General features: G+C 44.7%; 1 protein-coding gene across 3 annotated transcripts in view; it reads right to left on the reverse strand.

Annotated features, from left to right (window-relative positions):
* MYO1E (myosin IE) overlaps window positions 1–18,186 on the reverse strand; it is a gene marked incomplete at its 5' end in the record, with an annotated part of 204,792 nt that overhangs the window by 107,582 nt on the left and 79,024 nt on the right. For 2 of the 3 annotated variants that reach the window (XM_082847629.1, XM_082847628.1), the window contains 2 exons: window positions 1,402–1,491; window positions 10,169–10,312. In XM_082847629.1, the coding sequence (XP_082703755.1) occupies window positions 1,402–1,491; window positions 10,169–10,312 (234 nt within the window). Of the gene's footprint in view, window positions 1–1,401; window positions 1,492–10,168; window positions 10,313–13,863; window positions 13,921–18,186 lie in introns of those variants that run through there. The other variant, XM_082847630.1, reaches the window with a different exon arrangement.

Genomic DNA, 18,186 nt, shown 5'->3' on the forward strand with positions numbered 1-18,186 from the left:
ACTTAGCTAGTTTAACTTGACCTCTGCACGTCACTTTTTAGTTTTCAAATTGGTTTCCCATCTATGGACTCATGGTACTTCTCAGCTACTGATGAGAATTATAAGGTAAGCATTTCCTCTACCTGATCTTCCCTTAGGCTTGAAAGAAAGTCACTGAGACCTGACTTCAACTCCCAGCTTCAACACTCAATATATTCAAGTACTTTACCTCTCTGAGCTCCAGTTTCCTCATCTGTGAAATGGGGATGAAGAGTGATCCGTAGCCAGCATACAGGGCTGATTTATTATGGTTGCAAGTGTAACACAGTACCTGGCACTAAGTAAATACCGATTTTACAACATTCTGTTACCACTAGCAGTTAAAAATAAATATATATTAAAAACTTCTAGGGCATATCTTTAAAGAGAACTCTTCAAAAAGATGAATGGTCTGAAAGGGACTCACGTAGCAAGGCTTCACAGAGAAATGGGAAGAAACAACACGAATACACAGCACTTCCACCCACCCCGCTTTGGCTGTCATTGAGGACGCCAAGCCGGCTCCGTGCCTGCTGCCCCGGGGCCCTGCTGATCAGGGCGCCAGGGCAGGGCCCAGCCTCTACTGACAGTGTTTCCCTTGTGCTGGGCTTCCATAAAGGCAGCATTATCAAAGGTCTTTCGCGTGGCAGCCTCCTTCGGCTCCAGCTACCAGCACCATTCATCTGGCAACAACGGGGTGGGCTCTTGCTCTGGGTAAATTGCCTTCCACTTCAACTGATGAATTTGTGTGGGCTCCCTTTTGTTTGTTTTCCAGGGGTCAGGATTAATGAACGCTCTTGTGCTTCTGCTGGAAAGGAAAGCGGGAAGGAAAAAGATGCAGAGATGGGGAGGCCTGGGGAAGTGATGAGCCATGGGATGAAATATATTAATTAGGATTATGGATTCTATTTCGATCACACAACTGAAATAGCTATGGAGCTGGGTCTGAATAGAGATCAGAGTCACATTAATAAATGAAGTAATAAAAGATTCATTTTTCATGTTCCACTCATAGCCACAGCTTAAGTGATTTGCAGAGAAAAGTTCCCGTTGTCCTATTTATTTTTTTTTTACCGAGTAGTGTTTTTTTTTAGTCCTTAGAATTCTGTGACATATGTGGAAGGAGGAAGATGCCTGAAGCTGTAAGTCTTACATCCTGTTTAACTAATTTTGTATATAATGTTCCAATAATAATACTCCTATGCTTTTTTGAGCTGTACTCTAAAGAGCAGCACATTATTAAAAATCAAACAATGTCACCTACTTGCGTTTCCCCAATAAATAATTCATAATAAGAAAATGCAAATGTATTGCAAACTTCAATTGCCCATGCATCATGAAAGCCCCCAAACACTACAGTAATTTAAGTGGCATGTAACTTACCGCTCCTTGGTACATTTCAATTTCCTTTTCCCCAAAATATGGCATCTGCTTGAAAGGGTTGACTGAGATTAATACAGATCCTATATATGTCTGAGTTTAAATCCAGTTAAGGTCTATCATTAATCTTCATAGCTACACATTTTTTGAATTAAGCAACCAGATGTTATCAAGAATTCATAATGATTGTCCCAAGGAAAAGCTCACGTTTGTCTTCTAAAAGATTACAAATAAAGACAAAAGCAATTACCAACTAGCTCAGGTTTTGTTCTCCAGGAAGAGTAATTAACTTAATTACCGAAGTGTTACTAAAAGAAATCGTTATTTTAAGTGAATTGAAGCACATTCTTTCAAGACTGATGACATGCACAGCTAGGAAAAAACGAAACAAGTGACCAAGGAGTAAAAAGAGCAAATATTTTTTCCTTGGAAATTTCATGTCTCTTAGGTACACTAAAAACATATTCATTTACCTGTTTAACAAGTAGAGGGATATAAGATGAACTGAACAGTCCTGCTCTTTTTTTTTTTTTTTTTAATTTATTTTTGGCTGCGTTGGGTCTTTGTTGCTACACACGGGCTTTCTCTAGTTGCGGCGAACGGGGGCTACTCTTCGTTGCAGTGCGTGGGCTTATTGCGGTGGCTTCTCTTGCTGCAGAGCATGGGCTCTAGGCACGTGGGCTTCAGTAGTTGTGGCACGTGGGCTCAGTAGCTGTGGCTCGCGGGCTCTAGAGCGCAGGCTCAGTAGTTGTGGTGCATGGGCTTCACTGCTCCGGGGCATGTGGGATCTTCCCGGACCAGGGAGTGAACCCATGTCCGCTGCATTGGCAGGCGGATTCTTAACCACTGCGCCACCAGGGAAGCCCCAGTCCTGCTCTTTCGAATCTCTGGAGAACTGAGTTGTTTCCATAAGTGGTATTCAGAGCAGAAAATTACAAACCCACATAGATCAGGTTTAGGGAAGAAGGTTTTATTTCTGTGTGGGAAATCCCAGAAGGCCCCGCAGAAGACAATGTGTTACATATGCCCCCAAAATGAAGTGTTATCATAACATACAAAATATTTCCATTTATCATTCAACAATCAACTAGTTTGAACTGGATGTCTACAACACGCCAGGCATTGTTACAGATGCAGAGATACAGCAGTGAACAAAATGGACAGAAGAGATAAAACTCCCTGCCTAGAGCCCGTGCTCCGCAACAAGAGAAGCCACCGCAATGAGAAGCACGTGCACTGCAACAAAGGGTGGCCCCCACTCGCCGCAACTAGAGAAAACCCATGCGCAGCAATGAAGACCCAATGCAGTGCAAAATAAATAAATTAAAAAAAAAAAAAAAAGAATGTAAAGCTATGAGATTTCCTCCTCCAAGGGTACATTTATATATTCACATATTAGGACCTGAGTGTCAAATAGAGCAGCACAGGGAATCTGGTCAGATTGCCTAGCTCCCCACACCCAGTTCTATTCTACTCTGACCTTGAGTCACATCTCTAAGCAGTGGTTATTGGACGATGGGGTAAATAGGACCTACTCGATAGGCTTGTTATGAGAATTAAATGAAACAGTGTAAAATGCTCAGCACAATGTTTGATATGTAGTAGAGGCAATGTCCTTAATTCATACACTTCAGGATGCTCATTCTGTCACGTTAACATCTCTGGGATGCAGTGCTGGTATTATTATTGAACACAAATGAGCCAAGTGTGGAATGGATCATATAATATTTAAAAATTAATACTTATACATGAAAGTGAGAAGAGGGTATGACTGGGTTGCAATTTTGCTTGCTTTCTCACTGAACAGAAAGATCTTCAGAATTGAAAGGGCTGAACATGAAACAGTAGTAGACAAGATGGGGTCCATTTTCACTGCACATCCAGATACACCCAGCACTGCTCTGGGGTCAGGCCATGGCACTAAGAGAAAATGCAGATGAGACAGTGAATCATAACTGAAAATCACTACAGAGTCACAGACGAAGGGCCAAGAGCAAACGTATTTCCAAGTGCCAACGTCAGAGGAGGCCAACCACACGTCAGTGGGCTATTTTTTTTGAGGTAAACTTAGAACAGATAAATTTATTGTTAGAATTATTAAGCAGGTCAGAAGCGTTCATAGTGTTACAGCCAAGACTAAGTGTTGATGATAAAAACACTGATCGAACACATACATGTATACATGGCACTAATCTAAGCTCCTAATGACAATCCTGTTACTATTTTTTTTCTTTTTTTTTTTGCTGTACGCGGTCCTCTCACTATTGTGGCCTCTCCCGTTGCGGAGCACAGGCTCCGGACGCGCAGGCTCAGCGGCCATGGCTCACGGGCCCGGCCGCTCTGCGGCATGTGGGATCTTCCCGGACCGGGGCACGAACCCGTGTCCCCTGCATCGGCAGGCGGACCCTCAACTGCTGTGCCACCAGGGAAGTCCCCTGTTACTATTTTAATCCTATTTTACTAGGAGGAAACTGAGGCATAGAGAAATCTTCAACATTCAAGAAGTACAGCACTGCTACGACTATATTCATTTCAGAAGTAGATGTCTATGCCTACATACATCCCCAAATAGGATCCTTCCATGGAGGATGGTGCTCCTTCCTTAGTTGTAAAGGGCCTGCTGTGAATGTCACCTGTCCTAGATAAACCAATCCCTGCACTCAGAGAATACAGAGCTGCCAGAGGTCCCAAGCCAAAGGAATCACCAACCCAACCTTGTTCCCCAATAAATAAATCTAGATTGGGTTGCGTAAGAGCTCCTATAGGAACCAACATTTAAAAATATTTCTTTTTTTATTTTCGGCTGTGTTGGGTCTTCGTTGCTGCACGTGGGTTTTCTCTAGTTGCAGCGAGCAGGGGCTTCTCTTGTTGCAGAGCATGGGCTCTAGGTGCACAGGCTTCAGTAGTTGTGGCTCACGGGCTCTAGAGCACAGGCTCAGTAGTTGTGGCGCACGGGCTTAGTTGCTCCGTGGCATGTGGGATCTTCCTGGACCAGGGCTCGAACCCGTGTCCCCTGCAATAGCAGGTGATTCTTAACCACTCTGCCACCTGGGATGGTCAGGAACCAACATTTTTTTACTGTTAATAGTCTGCTATGTGAAAAGACATCTTGTAAAGTCTTGATTTTCACTAAGTAGTCTACATAAACTCTGGCAAGGAGACATTCAAAGAAAAAAACCTCTTTTGGAATATTCTAGGCCAATCCTGAATCCATGACTCAGATTGGAAGAGGGATCCAGTAAGGCTCTCGCGGGCGGTATTATTTGGGAGGACTCCTGAAAAATAAAGTTTGGTTTGAAATGAATAACGCTGTTCCTATCTAGCTACAAATTTACTTAAATCAGAATGGAGACAAGAGAATTTGATTTGGAAGTTAAAGGAAACAAATATGTTTTTCCCACCTGCTTGGGTCTGCAGAGACCTCAGCTACCTCCCTGACAGCACAGGTCATCTACTGGGTTGGGCCACTTCTCCAGGTAACTCTAATACCCACTCCCGCTCCCTGCTGCATAATTCAGGTGTGCCTTTGGAAACAGCTGTTCCGTCATTGTCTCCACCCACACGACCTTTAGCTGGAAAGGTGTGGCCCAAGGTTAATTTTCAAATTGTATGGAGATACACAAGGTTATGATTAAAAATAAAAAAAAACCGGAAATAAGATAAATGCCATCTTATTTAACACCATATGCAAGACAGAAGGCAGCTAATAGATCTTTCATTGATTGTTTCCCAATTACTACTCTGTGGATCCTTGTACTTTCATCAATCTGCAGCAAGAATGACAAAAAGAGAAACAGTGCCCTGAATTTTTTATAAAGCCCAATGTATTCAGTATAAAGGACCATCCTTTATTCTTACACTATTTCCTTTCTACTTTTTGGGTGTTAAAATAGTCTTTCTTTTATGAAATGTGATGGTAGTGCAGCTCCTGTAAATTTGTTTTTAATGGTCTTATAAGGCAAGGTTAAGAGTTTAATGGTTTTTTTTTTTTTTAAAAAAAAAACATTTAAATAGCCAGTGAATTCCCCCAAACTGCCCACACTGATGTAGTCGACCTGCCCGGACTCATCGCTGAGGTGGGGCAGGGAGGTGAGGTGATTTGCGTGAAGTCACATATGTGGAGACGACAGAGCTGGAACTTGAGCCCCTGGCTCCGGACACCAGACTCACGTTCATCTCCCGGCAGTGGCTGCCCCCCAACATGAACTGATGGCCAAGGGTCAAACCTCATTCAAATCAATGGCGCTGCCCTGAGCTCCGGTTGCTCTGGCACAAGTGGCTTAACTCCTAATTCAAGGGCTGAAAATGCCAAGCACACTTGAGCATGTGGTCTTTGAGGAAAAACAAGTTTGGAGAAAGTTGGACCAAATGAGCATGGAGTGCTTTGTACAGGAACTATTTTTGTCAGCCAAGTGGCTATAAATGATATCTCACCAAGCAGAGGGAAAATACTGCAAGGTTTCCCTCCTATATTTTAGAACGTAATTGTAAGAAGTGTGGAAACACTCAAGAAAAATAGATAGTAAATGAAACCTTCCTGGTCTTAGGATAAATAGCTGAAAAAAATGGGTTTTTGTTGGTTAACAGTGTTCGCATTTTCCAAGTAGATTTTTTTTCTAATGTGGAACAAAGAAATGTTCAGTCAGCCTGAATGCATTAACAATTGATTGTTCCAAATGCTGACCTTCAGTACGAAACAATGTGCTGCTATTAGACGTAGAATAGGTAAAACGAGCATTTTTATAACTTAACCTAAAGGCGAATCTCTTCTTGTCTTAACTATTAAGCTTAGGAGAGAGAGGGGGAAAAACTCATTCAAAATAATGCTACTCTATCATAACATGCCCTTGGCATTGAACTTATAAAGGAGGCTTCTATTACTTATCAGAGGAAAAGATTCACAGTTAGACCCTTGGTATTATTTCATAAACATCCAACAGAGCCATCAAGCTTCCTCAAAGCTGAAAGCTGCTCTGTGCTATTGCCGGAAAGCACGCTGATGCCGAGTTTCTCATATACTGAGTGGGCAGAGGTTTCTACAACACGAAGTCTATTAGTGGTCAACTAACTCATTTCCTTGGAAGAACACACGATTAGTCAGTCATTGATTCAAAGACATTAATTCAAAGGCTGGGAATCAGCCCCCTCTGTGTGAGTCACTTTAAAATTCTGCTGTCTGAATATAAAAAGCGAGTCTTCATAGTCAACAAACTTTCAATGAACATCTACTATAATGCACCATGCCAAGAATTATGCAGGAAACTAAGAAATAAACAAGGCAGGATGATGCCACTTTTTGGCTAAAATTAACAAGAAAGCACATGTATGTACAGATATGTTTATATGTGAGTAAATTGAAAAATATACAACAGGTTAATAGGAACAAACCTTATATGGTGGGATAGCAGGGGATTTTAATGTTCTACTTTCTAGTTAACTGCATTTTGTAAATCGTGTTAAATGAACACATATTGCTTTAAAGTGCTTTTTAAATTTTGCTTTTTAAAAGGTATAGAAGACATAGTCCCTGTTCTTAGGAGTTCCTAGTGTTTTAGGGGTAAACACGATCTGTACGGAGAAAAGTGAGTCTGTCTAGGTTGATGATGGGCTGGATGCTGATAACCACTGACATATTTTTCTTTTCTTACCCAGCTGATCAAAAACCATGCCTATAGGGCTTCCCTAGTGGCGCAGTAGTTAAGAATCTGCCTGCCAACGCAGGGGACACGAGTTCAAGCCCTGGGCCGGGAAGATCCCACATGCTGTGGAGCAACTAAGCCCGTGCACCACAACTACTGAGCCTGCGCTCTAGAGCCTGCGAGCCACAACTACTGAGCCCGTGTGCCACAACTACTGAAGCCCGTGCTCCGCAGCAAGAGAAGCCACCGCGATGAGAAGCCCGTACACCGCAACAAAGAGTAGCTCCCGCTCGCTGCAAGCAGAGAAAGCCCGCGTGTAGCAACGAAGATCCAACGCAGCCAAAATTAAATAAAATAAAAATTTTTAAAAGAACAAACCATGCCTATGTAAATAATGTAATAAACTGAGTCCACGTTCTAAGAACATTCCAATGAATAATGAGTTCAACTACATCCACCGGAAATGAGTCTTCTATGGGCTTGTCAATAAACCAATCCTCCATTGAAAAGCTTCTATGGGGCTTCCCTGGTGGCGCAGTGGCTAAGAATCCGCCTGCCAATGCAGTGGACACGGGTTTGAGCCCTGGTCCGGGAAATTCCTACATGCCGCAGAGCAGCTAAGCCCGTGCACCACAACTAATGAGCCTGTACTCTAGAGCTCTCGAGCCACAACTACTGAGCCTGAGTGCCACAACTACTGAAGCCCGTGCGCCTAGAGCCCGTGCTCCACAGCAAGAGAAGCCACCGCTGTGAGAAACCTGCGCACCGCAACGAAGAGTAGCCCCCACTCGCGGCAACTAGAAAAAGCCTGTGTGCAGCAACGAAGACCCAACGCATCCAAAACTAAAATAAATTAAATAAATTAAAAATTAAGAAAAAATCAAATAAATAAAAGCTTCTATGGTAAAATGCATTTGAATGTCCAATAAGCAACTTTATCATTGAAGTTTTGGAACATAATTCAGAAATACGGGAGGGGGTTTCCCTGGCGGCGCAGTGGTTGAGAGTCCGCCTGCCGATGCAGGGGACATGTGTTTGTGCCCCAGTCCGGGAAGATCCCACATGCCGCGGAGCGGCTGGGCCCGTGAGCCATGGCCGCTGAGCCTGCGCGTCCGGAGCCTGTGCTCCGCAGCAGGAGAGGCCACAACAGTGAGAGGCCCGTGTACTGCAAAAAAAAAGAAACATGGGAGGAACTTATACACTTGCCTTAGTGTACGATAATAATAACTAATGCTTACTTTGTACTCACTGCATTCATTATTTCATTTTACCCTACAACAGCCTCATGTGGGAGGTTTTATCATCACTCCCATTTTACAGGTGAGGAAATCAAGGAACACAGATCACAAAACTCGTGTAAGGTCACCAAGCTCACGCAGATTAAAGCTTGAAGCCAGTCTGTCCAGATTCATCCCAACTCTTCCTGATCCGTCATCGGCCAGTTTCCATGTGCCTTAGGTCTTGCACATAAAAGTGATTAAAATCTTTTAATAGATGATAGGCCCAGATAAAGTGAGCATATTTCAATTTTTTGACCAAATAAAATGAGACCTCACAACCGAATAGAACTGCTTTCATACAATTAAAGGAAGCTCTGTGCAGGTATCTAGGAGTCAACAAATGTTTTCTGCAAAGGATCAGAGAATAGTTTAGGCTTTGCGCATCATAGGGTCTGTTGCAAATACTCAATTCTGCCACAGTAGCATAAAAGCAGCCACAGACGGTTAAGTAAACCACCAAGCATGGCTACGTTCCAATAAAATCCTGTGGTGGGTGGGATTCTGTGTTTAGGCAGTGGGCTTCCACACCTGATCAAGATGCTCTTATAACGTGGCTAATAAATCCAAATCTATCTATTACTGCTTAAAAGCAGAGGTTTAGGGATTTAACTACCCAGATATTTGGAAAAACTTCCTGTGGTAAACAAGAAACAGCACAGTATTGGTTAGAACCCTCCAAGTGCCTTGGAATAATGTCTATTAGTATTAAGCCCTGGTGAGTTGAACTCCCTCCTCACCAATGATAGAATAGGCAGTCGCTGCAAAAGTACTGCTGCATTGCTATGGGTACTTTTACCTAAGAGTCAAAAGAGTCAAAGAAGCTACGAATGTGAAAACTTTACCTTCCCAAGGTTTGGGGGTTAAAATCTAAAATGTATGTTATGATAGTTGCAAAGACTCCGCTTTGAATGATCATCCAGAACACCATACCTTCAGAAGCCACCAAGAGCATCACGGTTAAACTTTCTGGTACTACTATACAGATTTTCACAGACCCTTGCTTATCTATAACCAACTCCACAATAATTCTATTAAAAGAACTTTACATAGTTGCACCAAACAGAACTCCTGAATCCTGTAGGAACTTAGGCAACTATCACAGTTCTCTGTTTATAATGAAGTCAACACACATTTGAATCAAATTTCCATTCTGAATTTTTTAAAGTCCTACCAAAAAAAATGGTATCTGGCAAGCTAAAATTGAAACATAAAGAACTCAAGAATATCAGACATTTTCAACAGTTCATCTTCACTTCTCTCTCATGTTTCTTTTCGTGAACATAAGAATGCAGAGAAACTGGCAAAATGGCATATTTTTTTGCATGAGGCAATCTTTTTTAAACCTTTTAAGTCTGGACTTAACTGTCTCTGCTTTGCAATTAGGGAGCGCTATCGACAGAATTCTGCAGACCAGGACATTCTCTAGGAAGAGCACAGGTTTTAGATACCACGTGCGTGGCTAGAGCACTTCAAAGGTACAGTGCCATTGGTGGAAATAGAGGAATACTGGCTGCATCTTTTTTTTTTCTGGCCACACGGCGCGGCATGTGGGATCTTAGTTCCCTGACCAGGAATGGAACCCGTGCCCCCTGCAGTGGAAGCACGGAGTCTTAACCGCCAGGGAAGTCCCTGGCTCCATCTCGCTTTTGTGAAATGCCAGGGGAAAACTTTGGCACCATCCCTGCCCTTCCCACAGCCTGAACCAAGGGACAAAAAGTACAAAACCACATTCTGCAATGGTGAAGATGACTTGAGCATACAGTGTCAGTTCAGAATTTCAGATGGATCTCTTATACTAGGATGGACATGTCACCTCACTTAGAAATGTCCAAAGAAACCAATAAAGGATACAAAAATGTAGTCGTCCATGTATCTCTTCTTTAGATTCTCCACGATGGCATTCTCTGTGATCTTGGAGAGCAACACCATGTCATCCACGCCACTGTGCTTGACGTTGTGGCTCTGCCAGTGGTACCGGTAGGCACCTTTGCTTCCCTGCAAACAGAGAACACACAATTAGGAGGATGGTTTACTTTCTCCTGGAGGAAAAAAAAAGTGTCACTGAGTTCCCAAATATTCCTTATATCAAATGAGAATGAGCAAAGCAAACAAAGATCTTGCTATCAACAGATCTGGATTCAGATTTCTGCTTTGCCACCTAAGCAAAGTGGGGAAAAGTGATCTAAGCTTTTGTGTCACTTAGGCTTTTGTCTCTGTAAAAATGGGAGAAATAAGACCCAGTTCATAGAGTTGCGGTAAGGATTAAATAAAACAACACGTAAAGCACCAAGCGGTATCCAGAGTACAGCACAGTAAATGATCAAGGGGCTTGGATAATTCCTTCAACCTTATTGTTTTGTAGAATTGACTGGTAAAATAAGCAATGAAACAGAAACTTTCTAGACTTGGCTTGCAAATTATATGACGGAACTCAGAAGTGGGAAGAATATGTATCCCACAATGGCTAGGTCACACTGTCATAATTTCTCAAGCCATCTGAATTGCTTTCCATCCATGAACTTCCCACGGTCGATGTAATACTGGCCATCCACATTCAAAAGATAAGCTACATTTTGATGCCTGATCACTGCTCTATTAACAAGGAAATGGACAGGATGGCCTCAACACGCTCGCAGAACACGCTACGCACAGAAGAACCTCGTCTGATCTCACAGCTTCCTTGGATAGGTAGAGCCCTTGTCTGCTTACTGGATTTACAACTTAACACCACGGGTGGCCTCTGAGCATCCTGTGGCCCGCAGGGCTTTGTATCACTTGGCATTTCTGCAGTGGGATCCCCCATGTGTTGGACTACGTGCCACGTCCTGGAGCTAAGGGCAGATGGGAGCCCCATTGTGGCTGCATTGGGGGAGCTCATGGTCTCCTGAAGGACGTGAGAGATAGCCACCAAATGATTCGTAATTTGTGCGTCAGCAACAGTCAACATGTAAACGCATGTAAAATGGGTGTTCCAGCAGTGGGTGGAGACTCCTTTGTCCCAGGAGAGACAGAAATCACTTCCTGGAGAAGGTGCCATGTGAAGTGGACGTAAAATATTTTGAATTTGCCACACAAGACTAGACAAGGAAGGCTATTCATTATAATTTACACTCACGGTGCAAAAAAAAAAAAAAAAAGCCAATACATATGAAATAATGACAAATAATACATGGCAACATATTAGAAGACTCTCCCTTCCCTTCAAGCTCTCCATGCATCCTACTGGACATGTCACACGCTGGACAAGCATGGTGGGCATTGAACCAAGCAAGACTGGCTCCTCTCCCTCCTCAGGAGTTTACTTTTTTTTTTTGCGGTACGCGGGCCTCTCACTGTTGTGGCCTCTCCCGTTGCGGAGCACAGGCTCCGGACGCGCAGGCTCAGCGGCCATGGCTCACAGGCCCAGCCACTCCGCGGCACGTGGGATCTTCCCAGACCGGGGCACGAACCCGTGTCCCCTGCATCGGCAGGCGGACTCTCAACCACTGCGCCACCAGGGAAGCCCAGGAGTTTACTTTTGAGAGGAGTTTGGATAAAGGAGAAAAAATTTCTGAATTAGGGTATCTAGAAAGGCCACCTGCTCAAACATCAAAACTAGGATGAGAAAAGGCAATAGGCTCTTTGAGAGAAGGGGAAGGTGGAAGGAAACAAGATAAATAACATTTTAAATTTCACTTTAAAAAACTGTTTAATGCTTTCCCTGCAGGAGACATGTGCCCTTTGAAATGGCAAAATCTAAGAAGCTCTGGGAAAGCAATTATTAAAAAACCAGCCAAGGAAGGGGCCACCATAGGAAAAGCATGGTGCGATGGGTTCAACCTCCAGAAAGGAGCCACCCTTTCTGGAAAGCTTGCCACCCAGGCTGCCTTACAGAGGGAAACTGTTTATATGATAAATTGGACTTTCTCAGAACCACACGCAGCATCAGTTCCTCAATCAGTTCCAAAATTACCTCAAACCTCACCACTCCTTATTCGTGAGGCAAAGCAGAAAGCACTGGCCACAGCATGACTCACTGGATCTCAATGAAAGAGTTGAGAGATCTCAATCTCCACCTTCTATTTCCACCCAGATAAAGATTCCTGGAGACTCCTCCCCTCCTCCACCCTCCCTGCTTTCCCAGCTTGAATATTCTTTCTGGGCACCTGCAAAAATTACTCTGCATAGAAAACTAGGGTCCTGGAGTAACTAGCCAGTAGGTATGTGCGTTTGTTTCTTTTTTACCCCAATAAATATCTACCTACTTAAAAGAGGGCAAAAATATTATTTTCTCTTTAAAAATGTAAGCAGTTGAACAAAACAGAAGGGCTACTAATAAGCTGTTATTTAACATGTGCAAAGGACAAGAAATGTAGGGGCTCCGTGTCATAGTGTATGTGTTTGTACTGATCCACAGAAATGCCTTCTCAAGGTAACCCAAGTCCATCTTGGTGCCCAATCCAACTGTCTTTTCTCTCTCTCACTGCAGTGTGATACATTACTGTCTGTCCCATCTCAAAGGTAGTGTCTTCTTCCTAACAGCAGTTACTCCCCAGTGCAACAGGGCTCCTCGTGGAGTGCATTGATTCTCATCGTCTCAAATATCCCTCCGCACAAAAAAGTCCCCGGCTGGGTCTGCAGACTTCTATCTACAAGAGGGTAAGGAACCAATAGGATACCTGACAGTTACTATAAGCAAGGCAATGAGCCATTTGATTTGAGGCAATTGCTTTTTTGCTCTTCCAAACAACCCTATGAGAGAGGGGTTAACATTCCCATGCTACATGCAAGGAAACAGACGCCCCAAGCAGTAAGTAGCAAAGGCAAGATGCGAACCAAAGTCTCTATGATTATGAACTCATTCAAACATCACGGGTTCTTCACACTTTCTCCCTAGTGACTTACTGGATATTTCCACATGTTATGTTTAAATGGCAACAGAATGCCATTTATCTGAATTCATCACTAAAAAGACATAACTGAATTCACCACTAAAAAGACAAACAGTTGGAGGGTCCTCCGTATCCACGGGTTCTGCATCCGCGGATTCCCAACCGTAGATCGCAGATAAGAAGGGCTGACTGTACGATGCCATTTTATATAAGGGACTTGAGCATCCAGGGATTTTGGTATCCACAGCGGTCCTGAAACCAATCCCCTGTGGATACAAAGGGAAGACTATACAATCTTTGTTAACGGCCACCTTCTCTTAGCATCAAAGACTAAAACACTGGAGCTATTTTTCACCTGACATATTTCCTATAACCAATTTGGTCACAAATCTCTCTCTCTCCCCCACTTCCTCCCAGGCTGTTATAGTTATATATGTGAACTCATTCCATCTTCACAATCATCTCCTATACTATGTATTATCTCTATGTTGCTGATTTAAAAAAAAAAAAAAAAGTAAATCGCCCAAGGTCTTCTAATTGCAGTTCCTGTCTTTATTGACCCCCACCCTTACTATGCTTTTCTCCTCCCCCTTTCTCCATCCCCCCTACCCCGCCCCCCGAAATTCAGATGCAGTAAAGGGAAGGAGGGAAAATAGCTAGGGATGCTGGGAGCACCTTAGAGCCTTTCAGGGAAGGCTGACCCGTCCTTGGCAATCCACAGAACCCACCCATAGGCAGATGAAAGCTGGGACAGGGCTGGGCTGGGCAGTTCTAGCGGAGGGTGAGAACCGGATCCGGGAAGCTGGAAATGAAACAAGGATGCATAGGCTCTCATCCCAACCCACGGAAGCTTCGAAGTTCCCCACAGTGAAAAAGAACAACTGTTTAATGTTTTTCTATAGGGGACCACAGTGTTTGATCATAGTGTGACTTTCCCAGAAGCCTTCCTTGGAACATAGCCACTGACAGAGAATAAGTGGGGAACACAGTGGGAAACCGTTATCACCTTACAACCCTAGACCAGGGTCCCCAACCCCCGGGGGGCGGCAGACCAGTAAGGGGTCGCACAGCAGGAGGTGAGCAGCAGGTAAGCGAGCGAAGCTTCGTATGCCGCTCCCCATGCTTGCATTACCGCCTGACCCATCTCCCCCAGCATCCCCCTCCCCAGCATCCCCCACCCCTCCCCATCCCCTCCCCCATCTCCATCCCCCTCCCCTCCCCGTCCCCTCCATCCCCACCCCCATCCCCCCACCCCTACCCTTCCCCATCCTCCCCCTCCCCCCTTGGAAAAATTGTCTTGCATGGAAACCGGTCCCTGGTGCCAAAAAGGTTGGGGACCGCTGCCCTAGACAATGTCCTCAGAAGCTGAAAGTTGCCTTCAGACCACAAACTACTGTCCTAGAATTGTGTGGACAAGAATGGTGTTCCTGGGGCAAATAACCTGGACTTCTTTGCTTCTTCCTCCTGCCCCTGACTGGGAGGGTAGGGGCAGGATGGGCTGCCACGCCTGCTGGGAAGACGACCCGAGGGACAGAGACTTCCCCATCTGTGTGAGGAGGTACATTTTCCTCAGATGACAGAAGTCCAGTTTACCAGGCTAGCACCTCAGTGAGACTCCACTTCCTTCTCTTCTGTGGGCTTTTTGGATGGGGTAACTCCTTTTAGTTTCCCCACCAAAAAATGGTAACATTTTAAACAAGTAGGGGCACTCAGCGAGGTATTTCATTTCCCAACAGTTCTTGGTAAGTGAAGCGACGCCGTACAAAAGGACGGAAAATGGCTGCTAATGTGCCAGCTAAGAAATGATAATAATAACAATGATAATGATGATAAAAAGTTACTCTTAGCCCTGACAATGATTACAAATTACGAAAGAGATACTTCTCACTAGGTAAACATTGAGTGCAGACTTTCTCTGGTCCACAGTTACTTCCTAATGATGAAACAGTTGATTAAAAAGCATGGATTCACGTGCAAGTTCTAAAACGTCGGGTATGCCCACATCCACTTAACGGCCCGGTGTACCCCTCACAATGAAGGGGTGGCACCAAGACACAGGGGTACCTCACGTTGGGGAAGAACCCGGTCACTGATTTTATTTTATTTATTTATTTATTTATTTGCGGTTCGCGGGCCTCTCACTGTTGTGGCCTCTCCCGTTGCGGAGCACAGGCTCCAGACGCGCAGGCTCAGCGGCCATGGCTCACGGGCCCGGCCCGGCCCGGCCCAGCCGCTCCACAGCATGTGGGATCTTCCCGGACCAGGGCACGAACCCGCGTCCCCTGCATCGGCAGCATCGGCAGGTGGACTCCCAACCACTGCGCCACCAGGGAAGCCCCCGGTCACTGATTTTAAAAGCAGAAGTGTCATGAACTGGTGTGTGTTTAGCAGGGTGGGGACTAGGGTGAGCAAAGGGGAGTCAGCGCACGAAAGCGGGCACTGTTGTCTCCTGAAAGCCAACCTCCACTCCCACGGAGAGGGCCCCAGGGCAGTCCTGCCCACAGCCAGGGCTCTGCACATACTCTCACTAGTGTCTCTGAGCATTTTCCTTCCTTGGTTCATCCCGGAGAGAGGAGACGACCATATACTGGGTAACTACACTTCTTCATACGTCCTTCAGACGCCCAGGAAAGGGAGGCCATCAAATGTGCTGGGTAAACACAACAGGCTCAGTGTTGGGCAGGGCCTGGGGAAGGAGTGGCCATAAACGCCCTACCCTCTTGCAGAAAGAATACACAGCACAGTATCTTTAGAGAGTCATGTGGAAATAGGGATCAAAACTTCAGTCACCAGGGCTTGCCTGGTGGCACAGTGGTTGAGAGTCCGCCTGCCGATGCAGGGGACACGGGTTCATGCCCCGGTCCGGGAAGATCCCACATGCCGCGGAGCTGCTGGACCCATGAGCCATGGCCACTGAGCCTGCGTGTCCGGAGCCTGTGCTCCGCAACGGGAGAGGCCACAAGTGAGAGGCCCGCGTACCGCAAAAAAAAACCAAAACAAAACACACTTCAGTCACGGGACTTCCCTGGTGGTCCAGTGGTTAAGACTCCGAGCTCCCAAGACAGGGGGGCCCAGGTTCGATTCCTGCTCAGGGAACTAGATCCCACATGCTGCAACTAAGACCCTGCACAGCCAAATAAATAAATATTAAAAAAAAAAAAAAAAGAACTTCAGTCACACAGACCAATATATAAACTGTTAACTAAACTAAATAAAAATAAAATGCATACCCTCTTTGATCCAGCCATTTTATTTTTAGGAATTTACCTCAAGATCTACCAAGGATGCCAAGATGTATGTAGAAGGTTGCTCACTGTAACAAAGTCTGTAATGAGGAAAACTGGACATATGGATTAGAGACCGATTAGAACATGGCACTCCCTGCAGGTGTTCCACACGGTCATTGAAAGCAATCTGCCTGTGCTGACTTGGAAGATCTTCAAGATCCCCAGTTTCATGAAAATAGCAGTCAATACGTGGATTTAGTATTCAAGGACTGCACTTGCCTAAACTTTTTAAAACATATGTGTTGGGACTTCCCTGGCGGTCCAGTGGTTAAGACTTTGCCTTCCAATGCAGGGGGTGCGGGTTCGATCCCTGGTTGGGGAGCTAAGATCCCACATGCCTCGCGGCCAAAAGACCAAAACATGAAACAGAAGCAATATTGTAACAAATTCAATAAAAGACTTTAAAAAAAAAATGGACACCAAAAAAAATCTTTAGGGATTCCCTGGTGGCACAGTGGTTGAGAATCCGCCTGCCAATGCAGGGGACACGGGTTTGAGCCCTGGTCCAGGAAGATCCCACATGCCGTGGAGCAACTAAGCCTGCGCACCACAACTACTGAGCCTGTGCTCTAGAGCCCGTGAGCCGCAACTACTGAGCCCACGTGCCGCAACTACTGAAGCCCGCCCGCCTAGAGCTCATGCTCCGCAGCAAGAGAAGCCACCGTAGTGAGAAGTCCAAGCACCGCAACAGAGAGTAGCCCCCGCTCGCCACAACTAGAGAAAGCCATGTGCAGCAACGAAGACCCAAAGCAGCCAAAAATAAATAAATAAATTTTATTAAAAAAAAAAATCTTTAAAAAAATAAAAGACGTGTTATAATTGTTTTCTTGAAAGATACACAAGGTTCCATTGGGGAGAAGGCCTGGGGTTTGGGGAGAAAGGTGACTTTTACTCTCCATTTTAAACTTTGCTGCACAGTTTACTTTTTTATTGCTGTTTTCAACCATATGAATGTGTTAGTAAAATTTAAAAATAAATAGAAATGTTGAATATGATGCCAATACTATCAAGCATTTTCTGGGGGTGACGATTTCCGGAAAACCTGGGACTCAAATGTCCCCAATGTTGTAAGCGTATCACCGCAAAAGGCAGATAGACCATATTCTTATTGTCAACAATGGACAATGGGTAATGCTCTGGCCTGACGAGCTGAGCTTGTTTTTTAATGGGATTTTCTGTCCCAGTGAGTCGTAACAGGAAAGGCTTGGAACTATCTGTTAGACGTTCATCTTTTAATCGACAGTCTGGGTATTCTACCTTTCGCAGTTCTGCTGTTTGCCTGGAATGAAACACTTCCATTGCAAACGATGGGGAAAAAAAAAAAAATCAACCATAAATATTTGTTTGTCTTTGTGCCAGGCATAGTAAGCCAGCTTTGGGCTTGCAATGTGTTTCAACTTTATGGAACTTAGACCCCCCGCTATTTTGGTGGTATGAAGATGGATGTCTGAAGCAAGCATTTGTGGGTGCTGAACTGCAGTGAACAGAGTGCAAGGAAGGGGTGTTTCTGGAAGAGGTGGAGGGTAGGAGTGGGACTGGGCAGTCAGGAGCCCACAAACACCCCTATTCCCCTCAACCTTTAAGGTAAATGGAACTGACTTTTACTGAAACCATAAATATACACCGAAGCGTTACATCTCACTGAATTCTCACAACACCTGCAAGACATGAATATTACAATCGCACTGTCATTATTTTACAAATGGGTAAA

This window comes from Leucopleurus acutus (assembly GCF_964270905.1).
Source record: "Leucopleurus acutus genome assembly, chromosome: 1".
Lineage (NCBI taxonomy): Eukaryota > Metazoa > Chordata > Mammalia > Artiodactyla > Delphinidae > Leucopleurus > Leucopleurus acutus.